The following is an 18,101-nucleotide window of genomic DNA, read 5'->3' as shown; positions in this document are numbered from 1 at the left end:
AGCCTACCAGGCTCCTCCGTCCATGGGATTTTCCAGGCAAGAGTACTGGAGTGGGGTGCCATTGCCTTCTCTGATGCATGCTATACAGACTATCCTTTTCCTCATGCATTCCCAAACACACATTGTGTATTCATAATTCATACAGTATAATGAAAGTCTGATTAGTTCTATGGAAGTTTGTTTACTTTGACTTAACCTGATAATGCCTAAACTTTTCTTTTGGGCCATATAACCTTTCTTGAGTTAACTAGTTCTGGCAGAGACTCACTTAGGGGGAAAAAAAAGAGAGAAGAAAAGCATGGGAGGGTGATGATCAGGATGCTAAAGTTAAAGTCATGTGTCTACCTGATGCTTGAAATTATCACACCAAGGCATTACCCAGCCTGTTCTTGAATACTTCTACAATCTTAAGAGGCAGGCTGTTTTACCTTTGGACAGCTTGATCACAAAATTCCTCTCTCTGCTAAATTGAAATATAAGTTCTTAGACTACATTACATGCCTGAATTGATTCAGCCTAACAGCTCCCTAATTTTCCTTTCCTATTGCTCTATTGCAGTATGTGTGTGAGAGAGAAGGTAAGATGACTGTCACTAAAACCTGTCTTATCTCCCAATTCTGAATGTTCTTGGTTGACACAGTGCAGTGGTTCTCGAACTTTAATATGCATAGAAATGACCTGGAGCCTGGACAGCTTGTTAAAAGTTTTCTGGGCCATATCCCCAGAGATTCTGATTTAGTAGGCTGGTGTAGGGCCCACAAGCTCATAGATGATGCTAATACTGCTAGTCCAGGGACCACACTTTGGGGCAATGCCTGGGTAGTATATACACTGATGCTCTGCCAAAACCCATGCTCTTTTTGGTGGGATCACTGGCTGCTAACAGCTCACAGCTGCCACTCTCACTGGAAATTGCCCTCAACTGTAGGTTTTATCCAAAGTTGCCCTCTCCCACGGAGTGACCCAGAACCAGTAACTGGCTGGTATTGGAATACAAAGGCCCAGCTCCCTTGCCTCAATTCAGCACATCTCTGAAGGGAGCTACAACTTCCAGACCTCCCCTTAGATTCTCCCCAGGCCTCAGATTCACTGCAGGGTAGCTTCTCTTTCTGCCCAGTGTTACCTTTGTCACATACTTATACATGTATCTCATGGAAACACTCTCCACAAACCTTCTGCACACAACTCTCCATCTCAGGGAATCTTCTTTTCTCTGTTTCCAGTCTTAAGTCAACTGGATTTTGTCTTTTATGCTATTTTTATCTTGAATCAATTTCACCTTTCAATATTCAGCCTTCCACCTCAATTTGCTGAAATCTTTTTGGCTCCTGATACTCGTCTACTGTGTTTGCCATTTCTCTCTGCTTTGTGTCATTGGCAAATTTGATAAGAATGCTATCTACGTCTTCATCCAAGTCACTGATGGAAATATTGAAGAGGACAGAGCTGAGATTAGATTACTGTGAAAAGCTGCCAGAACCTCCTTCCAAGTTGATATGTATCCATTAAAAAGCAATGAAGGGAACATAGGCCTCAGAGACGCAGATTTTGGTTTGGAACACCAGCTCTAAGTAGAGGTCAGCAGCTATACTCACAGCTAAAAAGAACAATGCCATTTTAGCATGTCTGTCTTAATAGGCAACTTAGGTATGACCCACATATTAAACATTAATAAGTCATGTCTTGCTACCAAAAAACATAAAAATCATAAATAATTATTATGACTTCATGATGATTATTCACTTAATTTGTCTCAGGATGCAAGTTGTGTTTGACCATTTTTGTTGAGTATTTGTTTCATTTAAATATTTTTAAAAAGAAGTTGTGGTAAAATTGATGTTTAATAGCTAATTCAATTTTGCTAGGTAGATTTAAAATACTTGCAATATAAAAGAAAAACATAACTCCTCAGGAATTGTATGAGTCGCCATAAACTATGAAATGTGGGTTAAAGTCTCCAAAGGGGCTTGGATTAGGTCTGTTTGACTTGCTTTCAATGGTCTATGGCATGAAGACTCTGGCTGGCCACAGAATGGTCATGAGTACCATATTAGAGACTTGATAAGGGAAACAGAGAAGCTGAATATTATAAAATATTAAAAACACACCACCACTGATTTGAATGGGGAATTGATTTCCCACAAATTTAAATAGTTTTTATCTCTTTGGCTGAATACTGATGCTAGGCAGAATGGCCAGAGCATAAAACATTGGCTGGAGGCATGCAGATACTGCTTTTGTTTCTGATTATTTAATAAGTCACAAGACTTATTAAGAAAGTATTCCTCCTCCCATTTTTTTCGCTTGAAAAGATAATATGTATGCATTACCTCCCTAATAAAAGGTAGTAAGGATTTTTAAAAGGTAAAAAAACCAAAAAAACAATCTGGGAGTGCTTTCAACTGTTACTAAACTGGGAGTAAGTTAAATAAATATAAACAAAATACATTTACCAAACTATGAAAGAAAATGCTAAAAAAAAAATGTTGATGGTGACTATTTCTCAAGTTTTAAATTTTTCTACAGTTAGTAGATATCATTTTATATCAGGAAAAAATTGTTTCAAAGTATAGAGGGAACTTTTAAACACAGACCAATGGTATAGGTAAAATATAAAAACACAAAACCAAAAGGCTCAATCTGAGCCTAGAAAACAAGACACATAGATCTGTGGGTCAGCAATGGCACAGAAACACGAAGTAGTATGCAGGGCTGAAGACATGAAGCTGATAGGCTCTAGGAAGTACGTAGTGGCTACCAGCAGTTCAGAATCTACTGGGCTCAAGAAACAACACAAAGAACCTGAGCTGGGCTCTTTGCCTCAGTGAGTCAGGGATGGGATCATGCTTCCTAAGTGGTAAAAGGGGACCGAGAAAGAGCTGCTGTTGATCACTACCTAGACATGCTTCAATGACCCCCTTCTCTGGGGGAGGAAGTTGAAAAGAATAAATTCCATAAAAACTCACTAATACCTACATGTTCTGCATATTTTTTACTTTCAGAAATACATATGAATTAATGGTTTATAGAAAGAAAATAAATCCCTATAAATTGAATGAAGCCAAAAGATCCCCAAACTAGAATGACTGTTAGAACTGGAGAGATAAAATCCCAAATCAAATGATGATTATACCTATTTGTCAAAATAACTCATCTTTCTAAAAATAAACTCCAGCTAATTTATAATATTTTATTGAATGTTTTAAAGACTTCGAGAATGATAGTTATGTGGAGACAATGATAAATGAAAATATAATTGAAAAGTAATATAATGGATACTGTTGTTAACATTAATGGTTCAATTAAATGAAGCAAGTGAAACTTTCACTCATTTGTTTTACTTTTAGACACCATAATATTAAATGAATGAATGAAGAAAAGAAAGGTCTGCTGGCATCCTATAACTTCACTTTAGGAAACAATTATGTCTTTTTTAAAAATTTTTAGTCTTTTCATGGGTAAATGGTATGAAGAGGCATTTGTAAGCACGTATTTTGGTGTGCTTGGAGGGCCTGGTTTAGGACTGCAGGTCTGGGTTAAAACGAACACAGCTACTTGGCTACACGACTAGGTAATTTTCCACACCAGTAAATCACCAATGATATGATTCCAAATGTCTCCCTTTTTATGCAATCCCTGCAAGCTAGAAACATTCTAATTGCTTTAAAGGAAATGACATAAAGTGAAGCAGGCAGTTGCCACCATGAACCTTTTAGATTCGCATGGATCATGACACTCCCTGGCCCAGAGCCCCAAGGTTTGCATTACAGGTATATTAATACATTATCCTATTGTGAGATGGTGAGAATTCTTATGCTTCATAATCATTTGGAAGACAGGGTCTCAGCAGTATAAAAACCATAGTGCCTTATAACTATATATACAACTTTGTCTTAAAGAGCCTAGAGAAATGTCCTCCTATTGCTAAAAGAAGTGTACCTAGAAGAGTTGCTAACTGACTGAATTTTTCAATATACCAAATCCCCTTTAGTCTTAAAAATGGACTAGAAGGTATATTTTGCATGAGAGGGATTAAAAATAGGGCTATTCTAAATTGAGAATTTTGAACTGGTGGTTTTAGGGCCCTTTGTAGCATTAATATTTATGACCATAACATGCTACAAATATAGAATAGGCAGTCTCTGACTTAAGAAGTCATATTTTCAACAAATCTCCTGTTAGCATCATATCCTATTCTTTACGTAGCTTAGAGGGCAGCAGCAAATCTTTATCTTCTAAGTTTCTGGAAATAATCCAAAGCCATTTAGTGCCCAATATCTGATGAATTGCTTCATTTCATTCAATACACAGACAATTAGTGAATACAGTGTTTGTTACCCCAAACACGAGGTGTGGCTACACAATAATAGAACAGTCTTCTGAAGATCAGAAAACAGTCCCCAAGGAGCTCCAGAAAAGGCATTCCAAAAATGTTTTGAGAAAGGACAGCATTTTGTGGACAGAGCGGAAGACTACTTTATGAAGTTCACATGCCTGTCCCTCTGCTAAATAAACAAACTGACGAACAAGCACACATGGTGGTATTATGTGCTTTTCTTCCCTGAAAATAAATCAATTTTGTTTGTTTCTGATGTTGGAAAAATTGGGGCATGCTTTCGGGAATATATCACCTACGAAAATACCATCCATCAGATTTCAAGAGGCAAAAAAAAAAAAAAAAAAAAGAGTGCTAAGAGGAAAGAGAAATCAGAAGATTAGTTTTAAGGAAAATAACTCTGGGGCAGTGTGAATACCAAGTGAGCGTAGAGATTCAATGGTTGGGAGCACAGAGAAAACATGGTCACAATCTACTAGGTATAATATGAAGAGGCTTTAGGATGAGGTGATGAAGAAGAATAAAGAAAAGGCATTAGTCTTAAGAGAAATTTTTGCAGTAGAAGTCACAGAATTTAGAAGCCAACTTAATACAGGTATGAGTAGAGAAGAGAGAGGGAGGAAAAAGTAGAAGGTAATTCTTAAGTTTCCAGCATTAAAGACAATCAAGTAATTAAGTTATGCTTTCCCTGAAAACATAGGAAACATGCATTGTTTCAGGGGCAGATAATGCCTTCTACTTTAGACATTTTGGAGCCTGTAGTTAAGGCACATGGAGATGAATGGGAGGTGGCTGGAAGTATAGTTCTAGAGAAAAGGACAAAGATGTGAGATGGAAAAAAAACACTGAGGAGTCTTAATGATAGTTGAAGTTGACAGACAAAGGTAGTTTAAATGTGTGTAGAGAAATAAAAGAGAGATTTAAGAATGGAAAACCAGGATTTAAAGGTTGTATACAGCAAAGAGAGTGTACACTGATTATTGTTACAACTCCTAGATTTATATCTTGGATCCCTATCATTGCCTAGAACTTAAGATTTTATAGCCAGCTATCTACTCCACATCTCTACCTCGATGCTTAATAGACATTTCAAAAGTGACATGTCCACATGTTCTTCCTAAAACATGAGTTACTTTTAGAGCCTCCTCCATCTCAGTGAGTCTTCCATCTTCCAGTTGCTCAGGATAAAAACTCCATAGTCTTCCTTGATGCCTGTCTTCCATACTTAAATCTAAACCATTACAAAACCTTTGGGGCTGTGTCCTAAAATATCATAGAAGTCAACCATTTCTTACCACATTCACCTCATATTCTGGTCCAAATCACAGTTGTCTTTTGAATGAATTATGGCAAGAGTCTCCTAATGGTTTCACTGCTTCCCTTCAGTCTGTTATTGCAGAGGGGCCAGAGAAGTTAAAGATGCTATTCCTCTGCTCAAAACCCTCCAATGACTCCTATTTCATTCAGAGCAAAAGCAAAAGTCCATGGAGGGGCCTATAAGGCCCAGTGTAATCAGATTCTTCTCACCTCTCTGAATGCCTTGTCTACTGCACTCTTGTTTGCTTGACCCATTACCATCATACAGGTTTCGTCAAGGTTCCTTCAACCAGCCAAGCATACGCCTGTCTCAGAGGATTTCCAGTTATTAGAACCCTCCTGTACTGTTTTTCTTCCAGCTATCTACAGGGCTCACTTCCTTAGGTTCTTTCAGTTCAGTTCAGTTCAGCTGCTCAGTCATGTCCGACTCTTTGCGACCCCATGAATCGCAGCACGCCAGGCCTCCCTGTCTATCGCCAACTCCCGGAGTTCACCCAAACTCATGTACATTGAGTCAGGGATGCCATCCAGCCATCTCATCCTCTGTCGTCCCCTTTTCCTCCTGCCCCCAATTCCTCCCAGCATCAGAGTCTTTTCCAATGAGTCAACTCTTCGCATGAGGTGGCCAAAGTGTTGGAGTTTCAGCTTCAGCATCAGTCCTTCCAATGAACACCCAGGATTGGTCTCCTTTAGAATGGACTGGTTGGATCTCCTTGCAGTCCAAGGGACTCTCAAGAGTCTTCTCCAACACCACAGTTCAAAAGCATCAATTCTTCGGTGCTCAGCTTTCTTCACAGTCCAACTCTCACATCCATAGTGAAAGTGAAAGTGAAGTTGCTCAGTCGTGTCTGACTCTGTGTGACCCCATAGACGGCAGCCCACCAGGCTCCCCCGTCCCTGGGATTCTCCAGGCAAGAACACTGGAGTGGGTTGCCATTTCCTTCTCCAATGCATGAAAGTGAAAATTGAAAGTGCAGTTGCTCAGTCGTGTCTGACTCTTAGTGACCCCATGGACTGCAGCCTACCAGGCTCCTCCATCCATGGGATTTTCCAGGCAAGAGTACTGGAGTGGGGTGCCATTGCCTTCTCCGTAGGTTTTGCTTAAACCTCACCCTTTTACTGAGATCTTTCTTAACCACCATACTTAAGTAATGACCCTTCTCTTCCACCCCACGCTCACTCATACACAAATTCTCAACTGCTTGCCCTCTTTATGTTTCCACATTACACTTATTACAATCTTATATCCCATACATTTAACTATTTTAATTTTTAATGTCTGTTTCTCACTTCCTTCCCAGGATGTAAGTTTCATGAGGAGAGGGCTTTTCTCTGCTGTATACCTTGGGCCAAGAACTGAGCCTACTGAGCACATACCCAGAACTAAAATATTCACTGAGTGAATGAATTATTAACATGTTTATGATAGATGACATTTACTGAGCTGTTACTATGTGCTAGGCATTGCACCAAGCACTTCATGCTTACTGTATTACTAGAGAAATATAATTGCAAAATAATATTGCTTTGGAAATCAAAGAAGGGAAAGTTTCAACTAATAGAGTTGATAAACTGAACCAAAGTTAAAATGAAGTCAAGCAGATGGATAAATAAAAATAGGGCAATTAGCTATTATAAAAATTTTTGACAATCTTAACGAGTCCTTGCTTCAGGAAAGTGGTAGTGTGAGGGAAGCCAGACTGAAGTGGGTCAAAGCATAACTGGAAGCTGAAGAATAGGAAATAATAATGTCAATTGTTGCTTTAAAATTTTTTGATGGTAAGGGGGAAACAAGGATAGCTGGATAGAAATGTTGGTATCCTAAAAAATTCTTTTAGGATGAGGGAAACTTGAACATGATGGTTGGCTGAAGGGGAGAAGAAAGAAGAAATTGAAAATCCCAGAGAAAGAAAGCAGAATGGTTACTAAAAAAATATGGTGAAAGATGTGAAAGAGATCCAGTATTCAGTTACAGTAGCTCTTCGGTGCACACAATATAGGGCTCAATTTTTTCTCCTTTTTCTTCCTTCTTTAAAGTGAAAAAGAAAAAAGACCTAGAAATAGAGAAGCAAGGAGTGATTTACAAGGGCTTCATTGTTGCCAAAGATGAAGAACACAGATGATAATCCTTCAGCTTTTCAACTTTTAATTGTAATTATTAACATTTGAAGCATATTATTAAAGTGGACAGGAGAATACTGAGATACAATTTTAGGGATAGTATATGTGCATATATATTCATGAATATGCATATACACACTTATACATGCACACAAATATATGTTAAATTTTTCTTAGAACCTAGAGAGATTTCTCAGATATCTGGGCACTTTTGTGAAGGACTGCCAGTCATGCTGAACCTGCTGGTATTAGGACCAGCCCCTCTACTTGATGAGTTTGCTCCTTGCTGAAGTAGCTGGAGAAGTTCTCCTATAGCTACAGACAGACAATTCAGAGTTAATGCTCATTTCTTGTTTAAAGAGTGATCCCGGAATAGAAATAAGGAAATGAAATCTCATGACAGTGTCATCATAAAGTCATCAGCCAGATGGCAGTCCTTGAAATCTAATCCTTAGAGGCTTCTCATAATAATATGTAATATCACATCTAATATCATCTTATTCACCAATTCATATCTATTCACAGAGACTGAAGGGAAAGAAATGAACTTGCAAAGGCCCACATTTCTGGCTTTATATGTTAACATGGACTCTATACGGCATATGATCAGGAAAACAAAATATTTTCCTACACATGTCACAGTGATGATCTATGTTCTGTTATGAATTGCTAAAGTACAGGATTTACATGAGAAGCAGCTTTTTAAAAATATTCATGAATGCTAGATTAAGTCATTTTAGGTCCATGTGAATATTTGTATTTCTCTATATAAAATGGTAATTAAAGGTCCCATCAAAGTCAGTATAGTATTTGAAGATTCCTCTGACCAATTAATAAACTTAAATTGAACACTAAACTACAAAACAAAATTAACTTGTTTTTGCTTTTGATTATGTCTTGGAACTACAGCTTGCCCGTATATGATACCAAAGTGAAGTTCTTCTGAGTAATACTTTTTTGTACCTTATTTAACATTCAAAAATTTTAAACTGAAGTAAAGATTTTATTGCTTTATGTAGGCTTCCAAATACACAAAGATTTTGTATATGTTGAAACTAAAAGACACTCCTTGGAAGGAAAGTTATGACCAACCTAGATAGCATATTAAAAAGCAGAGATATTACTTTGCCAACAAAGGTCTGTCTAGTAAAGGCTATGGTTTTTCCAGTGGTCATGTATGGATGTGAGAGTTGGACTGTGAAGAAAGCTGAGCACCGAAGAATTGATGCTTTTGAACTGTGGTGTTGGAGAAGACTCTTGAGAGTCCCTTGGACTGCAAGGAGATCCAACCAGTCCATTCTAAAGGAGACCAATCCTGGGTGTTCATTGGAAGGACTGATGCTGAGGCTGAAACTCCAATACTTTGGCCACCTGATATGAACAGTTGACTTATTGGAAAAGACCCTGATGCTGGGAGGGATTAGGGGCAGGAGGAGAAGGGGATGACAGAGGATGAGATGGCTGGATGGCATCACCGACTCAATGCACATGAGTTTGGGTGAACTCTGGGAGTTGGTGACAGATAGGGAGGCCTGGCATCCTGCAGTTCATGGGGTCACAAAGAGTCGGACATGACCGAGTGACTGAACTAAACTGAACTGATCCATATGCTGGAAAGTTTCAGTGCAGGCAATGTATCAGCGTTCAGTGGTAAAACTGGAACCATGGGAAATGATGTAATCAGAATGTTTTCAACACAGTTTCTCCTACCTAAGAAGTCTTGGTTACAGATATTTTTCAAATTCAGGACATACTTTTTCCCACAAACCCAAATATCAGTAATTTTTCCTTTAAAATTATGTTTATAGGATTAACAACAAAAGTCAAAGTGTTTATATTCTGGGATAGTTGTAGTTTTTGAGATGTTAAACATCAACTCTAGAAAATGGACAAACAGAAGAAGAAGGTACAATCAAGGAAATGGAATAACATGAACCACTTTGAAAGGAAATACTTTTCACTTACAAAACATGCCAAAAGCTATTTTTTGAAGTAATATGGTAGGCAATTATTATATATGTATGCTAAACTGCATAGGGGAATGGAAACAAAGATGATCCAAAGCAGGGCAGTCAATAAAACTTTCTGTGATGATGGAAATGTTCAATTTCGCACTGTTCAATGGGGAAGCCACTCACTACTGGTGGCTCCTGAGCACATGAAAGGTGGCTGATGAGCTGGAAGAAATGAATTTCAAATTTTATTTAATTGTAATCATTTGAACTTAAATGGCCACCTATGGCTAGTGGCTACCCTATTGAACAGCACCAATCTACAGGATGCTGGTGATGTTCCTTCACTTCTGGGTTTAGCTGGGCGAGATACTGGATAAAAAGGTCAAAATGCAAAAGATCACATAAAGAGTTTTCTTGTTCTTTAACTATCTAGCATATAATCTATAAGGATATAAAATATAAGAAGATGGAGCCGGGTAAAATATGGTTTATTCTGTGCAGGTGACACATACAGCATACACAGTATGTGAACTTCCCATGTAAAGGTATCATTAGCCAATAGAGAATCCAGCTGTCCTCGTGCCCTTTCACACTGACCAGAACCAACACCAAGCCCAAATGGTCCACTGTTATGACAATCCTACAAGAGTCCATTGTGCATGAATATATGACCTACATGACTGTACTGTATTTACTTGGATTTGACTGGTGGTCTCTCCAGAGAATTTCATGCTGCCCAGCTACACCATGAGAGTTGATCAGTTTCTTCCTTCCATACCCTTCATGGCAGACACTCCCTATTGGCTGGCTCAGCCCCAGTTCCTAGATACCAGAGGTGGTTTGGTGGCATAGTTCTGACCCAAAAGTTCCTGCAAAAGCCATGTTTTCTTGACACCAGCACTGCCCCTTCTTCCTGCTGGAATGCATATATTCTGAATGAAACGCCAAGAAAAACAAGGAGCCTTCAGGGCTGACATTGCTGAGCTACTGTGCTCATGTCAGCACCTGCCTAATTCTGAACTTCTCCTTAAGTGACAGAAACAGACCCCCATTAGGTAAGCTACTGAACTTGGGTTTTCTGTTGCTTGAAACTGAAAGTGATCCTAACAGGTACATTTTTCTTCTATGTTGAGTTACTGGCACACCAGAACATTCACAGATATTTTTGTTTGTTTGTTTGTTCAATTCCCTATTTAATCAAAAAATGTTTTGTGGGGAGATACTGTGTGTCAAGATAAGTGCTAGGTAATATGGTCGATAAACAGCCACTGTGTATACACTCACAGAATAAACATTCTCCTTAGAGACAAAGACCAGCAAACACTTAAGGACAGTGTCGTGAGATAAGCACAATAACAGGGGGCCAAAAGAGTATAGGCTTTGGGGTTGGTAGTCAGGGAAGGCTTCCTGGAGGAAATGGCACTTACACTGAGACCTGGAAAAGCAGGAAAAGAAGCAGGTTGCATCTGGAAAAAGAGGTTGTAAGAGGACAAAGATGAGTTCAGCTTTGGGGCTATTAAGTTTGAAATTCCTATGGGACATCACAATAAAAAGAAGTAAATCAGATATGCTGGTCTGAAATTCAAAAATGACTCTCAGCTGCAAATGGTATAAATGGATAGTCATCAGCAGACTGAAACTACGCAAGTGGATGAATTTTTGTAGAGTGTATGTGAGAAGGAAACATGGAAGAACTTTAGAGGCATGAGTCAAATTAGCTTGGCAAATTACAGATTCTTTTGGGTCAGTGAAAAATGTAATTTCAGTTCAGTTCAGTCGCTCAATCTGACTCTTTGCAAACCCTGGTGTGCTGGACTACAGCACACCAGGCCTCCCTGTCCATCACCAACTCCCAGAGTTTACTCAAACTCATGTCCATTGAGGCGGTGATGCCATCCAACCATCTCATCCTCTGGCGTCCCCTTCTCCTCCCACTTTCAATCTTTCCCAGCATCAGGGTCTTTTCCAATGAATCAGTTCTTCGCATCAGGTGGTCAAAGTATTGGAGTTTCAGCTTCAACATCAGTCCTTCCAATGAATATTCAGGACTGATTTCCTTTAGGATGGACTGGTTGGATCTCCTTGCAGTCCAAGGGACTCTCAAGTGTCTTCTCCAACACCACAGTTCAAAAGCATCAATACTTTGGTGCTCAGCCTTCTTTATAGTCCAACTCTTACATCCATACATGACTACTGGAAAAACCAAAGCTTTGACTAGATGGACCTTTGTTGGCAAAGTAATGTCTCTGCTTTTTAATATGCTGTCTAGGTTGAAATATTACTCACCTATAAATATTAGAATCTTGCCATCTGTGACAACATAGATGGATCTAGAGGATATCATGCTAAGTGAATAAGTTAGACAAAGACAAATACTGTATGATCTCATATGTGGAATCTAAAACAAAACAAAAACAGACAAAACATAATGAAAACAGACTCATATAGCCAGAGAACAAATGGGTGGTTTCCAGAAGGGAAGAGAAGGTAAAGGGGTGAAATAAGTGCAGGGGATTAAGAGGTTTAAATCTCCAGTTATAAAATAAATAAGCAATAGGGATATAACATACAGTACAAGGAATATGGTCAATAACATTGTTATAACTTTGTATGGGGACAGATGGCTACTAGGCTTAACATAATGATCATTTCATAATATGTGCAAATGTCAAATTACTAGGTAGTTTATCAGAAACTAACATAATATTGTATATCAACTACATTTCAATTAGAAAAACACAAATGTTTACCAGCTCCCTACTGCATCACTTGGTTCAGGATATGTCAAATAAGAAAGATAGCCTTTGTCCTCAGGGACTTTAGACTAATGTGAAGGACAATCATTTAACAATTAGTTACATAATTCATGTTTTTGTTTATAATTTTATTAATATAATTAGGATAATGCTAATGAAAGAAAAGCCCAAGGGGTTAAGACTAGATAATAAAGAGACAGGACCTAGTTTGAGGAGATGGTGTCTCTAAGAGCCATTGATTGCCATTAGGTATATAATGGGAAATGAAATTATGAGTCATGTTACACTGCACAAATTTTCCTATTGGGTACGCAGAGTGAGATACAATGATGGCACCATCAGTAGCTGTAACTCCATCATGAACCCCAAAATGACTTCCTTGTCAGATTAAAGACGGGGCAGTATGCATCATGATAGAATAGAACAATACTTCTTTGGATAGAGTTGTCAAAGCAGACTGGTAAATGGCTCCTCTATCTACAAATCCATCTTTTGTTTTTGTCTAATTGCACAGCTATGTCACTACCTTTCTGACTGTAGGCAAGTCATTTGATTTCACCAGTCTTCAGGTCCCTCATCTTTAAACTAAGAGGACTTCAGAAAGAATGTGAGTTTAGTTGGCATTTCTCATCTTGGATCCTTGCAAGCCCCAGGTTAGCAGGATGGGAAAGCAAATCTGCATTGTCTACCCATGGTCACCACCCCATCATGGAAGTCAGCAAATAGTTTTAGAAATAATGGAGTTCATACCTTTTATGAATGCTTGCCCAAGAGGCATTGATGTTCTCTGTTATCATGTGTACCTTTCGGGTATCATCTGCAGAATAATCCCGGAGAAGTTTCAGTGCCAAGTCATTTGCCACATCTACATTTATCTGCCACTGGCGGAGGTCTTTGGCCAACTGCTATAGATGCACATGGAAAAAGAGAATGAATGTCACTTTTCTCTGAAATCTCTAGTTGGATTTTCTCATAAGTAACTTCTGAATCCTTGGGTCAGAGCATGTCTGCATGACTGCTTTTCACTGACCCTGTGTGGTTCAGTCAATCTGGACAGTATAAGCTAACCCACTTTTCATGACAAAAGTTTTCAAATGCAGCATCTTGAGCAATACTCAGTATCAGGTATTTCAATTTAGTAGCAATTAATTGGAAACAACCTTGGCTTAATTGTCTTTTTATCATGGGAGAGAAAAAACTATAAAAATAAGCTCCCAAATCATTGTTGAATATATGACATATACCAACATTTGAACAGAAAAAAATAACACATGCATTTCCCCCCAACCCCGTCATTAACTTGTTGAATTGTTTATGTAATTAGTGCCATCTACTGGCACTCAACTAAAGTAGCATACAGAAAATATTGAGCTTCCAAAAAAAAAAAAAAATGCTGTTATTCTCGTTTTGAACTTCTTTAAAGGATTGGCCTATTCGTAATACTTACAACTATTCTACTTTAAAATCAGAATAAAATTTTAAATATATAAATTTTGTTAAACCAAATGATCTATGTTTTCTTTTATTATCTTTAACAATTGAGTATTATCAAAGCATTTATCACTATTTTATCACTTGAAATATCATATACCAAAGAAAGAAATAAACCAATGATAGGCTCATTTGGATGCATATTAACTGTACATTTCTATTAAACATTGCTTCAAATGCATGGGAGAGGCTTATAAACATTATAGTATTATTAAATTTCTAAGACAGTTATACAAAATCCAACATGGTGGGTTAAGTGGACAAAGGAATAGTAACAGGAAATTCAAATAAGAGGAAGAATAAAAGCTATTTTTATAGAAAGAGAAAAAAATCAACTTTCTAATAAATGAAAAACATGGAGTATTACAATTTGACACCAATTAAGTTAAAAAAAATAAAATCCAAAGCTGGAAAGACTGTAGCCAAACTAGCACATTGATATACTATTTCTGGGAATGGTATCTATTAGGACAGTTTGGCAATATACATCAAGTGAAATACAAATGCTTATTCCCATTGACTCAGTAATCTAGTTTTAATATTTTGTTCTAGTAAAATATTTAAAAGAAATACATTATAGGAATAAAGATCTTCATCAACTAAGATAGTAAAAAATGAGATACAATTTCAATGTTTAATGAGAGGACATTAAAATAAGACAATACTTCAACCCAATGGTCTAATATGCAGTAAATGTGCACAGAAATCCTAAGGACAAAAACAGAACACAGTTTCTATCATCACTGTATTTCTTAAATCTGTACGAGTACATTGACATGAACTGGAAGGGGAAAAGAGAAAATTGAAACTAAATGTTGTTTGTGAAAAGAGTAATTGCTCTTGTTTTAGTATGTGTTCTTTTATGTTAATACGATTTATGATGATAAAAATCAAACACTAGTACATTCAGCATAGTTTCAGTATATTTGAGTAGACTCTTGTTCCTTGAAAATGTATAGTCATTATACAATCTGGCATTTCTCAGTTAATTAGAATAGTCTATTCTAGACTGTTGCATTTATTGCAAACAGCAAATAGACCCAGATAATTGAACTAGCAGCAACCAACTAAAGCCAGCATCACTAAGTTTTGCTATAAAAAGAGAGACAATTTTTAAAGGTACAGAGTATAGTCACTGTACTACACAGTAATTAAAATTTAACTTTGTGGAATACCCGTTTCTCCTTATAAACTCCTTTTCTACTTTTATAGCCTCACACTGAACAAAAGCCTTTCTGAGGTGAAACATACACACACCAAAGACTTTGCCTTTCTAGAAATTTCCTACAGTACAAAATTACCTTTTCCCCTTTCCCTCTTCACTTAAGCCACTTTTAACCTACAGTGTTAAAAGTAATGTACACTAAGATATGAAAGACCCTTATCCAGAAGATGGTATTCAGAGCTTAAAAGAAGAGCTTATTATCAATCATCTATTAAATCTCTAATTGGCAGCATAAGAATCTACAAAACTGACACTGATAACTTAGTTACCTTTCTGTAAAGTAATTCCTTTTGAAGAAAAATGCAAATGCTAAAAAAACACCTATTATGAACCAACATCAGAGTGTATCTGTAGAGATTTAGCAATGTGTACATGCTTATTAGTTGCTCAGTCGTGTCCAAGTCTTTGCAATCTTTTGGACTGTAGCCTACCAGGCTCCTCTGTCCATGGGATCTTTCAGGCAGGAATACTAGAGTGGGTTGGCATTTCCTCCTCCTGGAGATTTAGCAATATAAAATGCTAATTACAATTTTAATAAGTGCAATTAAAATCATTTATCTAGGAAAGCCAATCTTGGAAGTCAACTCTCACTCATGGGTAACTACTTGAAAGTTTAGATATAAGAGATATATTCTTTGGTTTGAATCTATAGATCATAAAAAATACCAAAAGTAGAAGTTGAAAACTATGCTGGAATTTTCCAGAATCTTGAAGGACATAGCAGGGTAAAATTTAATTAGAGACTTCATAGGAAAAGGTAATAAAACAGTAAGGGTTGACTTCAAACCAGAGATTTTTGGTATACTTTAATGCTTGAAAGAGAAGAATACACAGGCCATATATTTTGCTTCAAATTTGTATTCACACTGAAATTTAAATTTTTATACCTAAGGAAATCTTGACTAAACGCTGCTCTTCACTACTTACTGCTCAGGTTTTGCTGTGATGAAGGATTAAAAAGAAAAAAATCCTACTGACCTTGACTCACATTGACAGGGCTTAGGCCCTTATCTAAACTCAAAGGTTCTCAAGGCAGCACCCTTTTCTCCCTTAAAGACAGAACAGACTGGTTTCCTTCCTCCTAAGGTATTAATATGTTGATCACCTTGGGCTTTAGCCAAGCGTCATTCACAACATGAACAATGACCTTGATCAGCTTTGCCTACACTGTGAAATTCAGTCCTGGGACAAGGCCAGACCACAGGAGAAGTGTAAATTCAAAATACAATGGAATTCACACACATTCTTTTTACTTCTGAATTCCATTTACAATGGTATACTCTACAGGGAATTGTGTGGTGATCATGGCATATGAAGAAATTTAAAATACTGTGAGTACTAGCCTATAAAAAAAAGATGATTTTGGAGGCGTGTGTGTGTGTTTTATGAAGAATAGAAAATGCTCAATTCTTATAAGACTGTGTCCCCAACCAGGAAAGAAATTTTCATATTCAAACCTCATATAATGCTGCTACAATATGTGCTCTGTATTTACACAGTGTTTTAGACAGAAAAAATGATTATAGATTATGGCACAAGTTGAATTCAAGAATTTTGAGTATACAAATTTTTTAACATTTACCTTCTCTTTTTTCTTTGTCAGAACTCTTTTTAGGAATATTGACCCAACACGGGAGAAAACAAAGGAGGAAGGGAAAGAGTATTTAAGAGCTTGGACAACAGAATGAGCCTACTGGGTTTGAATCCTGACTTGATCATTTACTAATGATGTGACAAATGGGAAAATTAATTATGCTCTCTGTGCCTCAGTTTCCCCCTTATTAAATATGTATATTAACAGTATTTATTACCTTGAAAGATTAATATGGGGATGAATTTTTAAAATCCAGGGAAAACAGAGTGGTGCCTGGTATACCCAAAGCATTAAAAAAGTATTAGTTATAATCACTATTACTACTACCACTACTGGTACTGCTATTTTTAATGAACCACACTACAGCCACAACAGTGAGCCTCCATTCAATGAAAGAAAGGGACCCACTATTTCATAGACATTGTCTACCATGCCGTACCTCTAAAAGACTCCCTTTAATTTAGAAGATAAATGTGAGTATGCAGTATGTGTGTGTGTTCAGTTGTGTCCGACTCTTTGTGACCCCAAAGACTGTAGCCCACCAGGCTCCTCTGTCCATGGAATTTCCCAGGCAAGAATACTGGAGTAGGTTGCCATGCCCTTTTCCAGGGGATCTTACTGACTCAGGGATTGAACCTACATCTCTTGCATCTCCTGCATTGGCAGGCGATGTTATTTACCACCGAGTCACCCAGGAATCTGTGAGTATGCAGACCTACAATTAAAACTTTCAAGTTGAGTATTGTATAAGTTTTCTTATCAAACGTGTTTTGGGATGTTCACCCACAAGTGAACTTCAGGTTTGTTTTAGGTGAACTCGATTTAAAAAATTTTAATGGCTCTCACTCAAAGGAACATCATGAAAAGCCATGCAGAATAATGAAAAGGCATGTTCCCAGGAAGTCTGGACTGGCCACTGTCTTGCAGTTTGATCTTAAAGCCTTCAACCTTTTGGGTTCCAGCTTTGTTGTCTGTAAAACAGGATGGGGCTCCTTATACTGCTTATGCCTTAGGTGTGTTATGAGCTCAAAATCAAAATCAAATTGCTTGTGTGAAATAAAACTCATATTTTAAGGCAAGACAAGACAAATTTAAATATAGAAAATCTTCTCTGCCCTTTGGCTGCCTCTCTCCAGGCACTGTGCCTTGTGTATCTGCACTATGCATCCACCAAACCCCCTCCGTATGCTTCCCTGGCGGCTCAGTGGTAAAGAATTGCCTGCCAATGTGGGAGACTCGGGTTCAGTCTCTGGGACAGGAAGATCCCCTGGAGGAGGGCGTGGCAACCCACACCAGTATTCTTGCG

General features: G+C 37.7%; 1 protein-coding gene across 9 annotated transcripts in view; it reads right to left on the bottom strand.

The window, feature by feature from the left end:
• DMD (dystrophin) overlaps window positions 1-18,101 on the bottom strand; it is a 2,362,639-nt gene that overhangs the window by 559,590 nt on the left and 1,784,948 nt on the right. For all 9 annotated transcript variants that reach the window (XM_070783459.1, XM_070783466.1, XM_070783462.1 and 6 more), the window contains one exon: window positions 13,236-13,390. In XM_070783459.1, coding sequence (XP_070639560.1) covers window positions 13,236-13,390 — 155 coding nt within the window. The remainder of the gene's footprint in view (window positions 1-13,235; window positions 13,391-18,101) is intronic.

Source organism: Bos indicus, chromosome X, assembly GCF_029378745.1.
Source record: "Bos indicus isolate NIAB-ARS_2022 breed Sahiwal x Tharparkar chromosome X, NIAB-ARS_B.indTharparkar_mat_pri_1.0, whole genome shotgun sequence".
Lineage (NCBI taxonomy): Eukaryota > Metazoa > Chordata > Mammalia > Artiodactyla > Bovidae > Bos > Bos indicus.
Note: the sequence above shows the minus strand (reverse complement) of the source record. Positions and strands in the feature narration are given on the sequence as shown.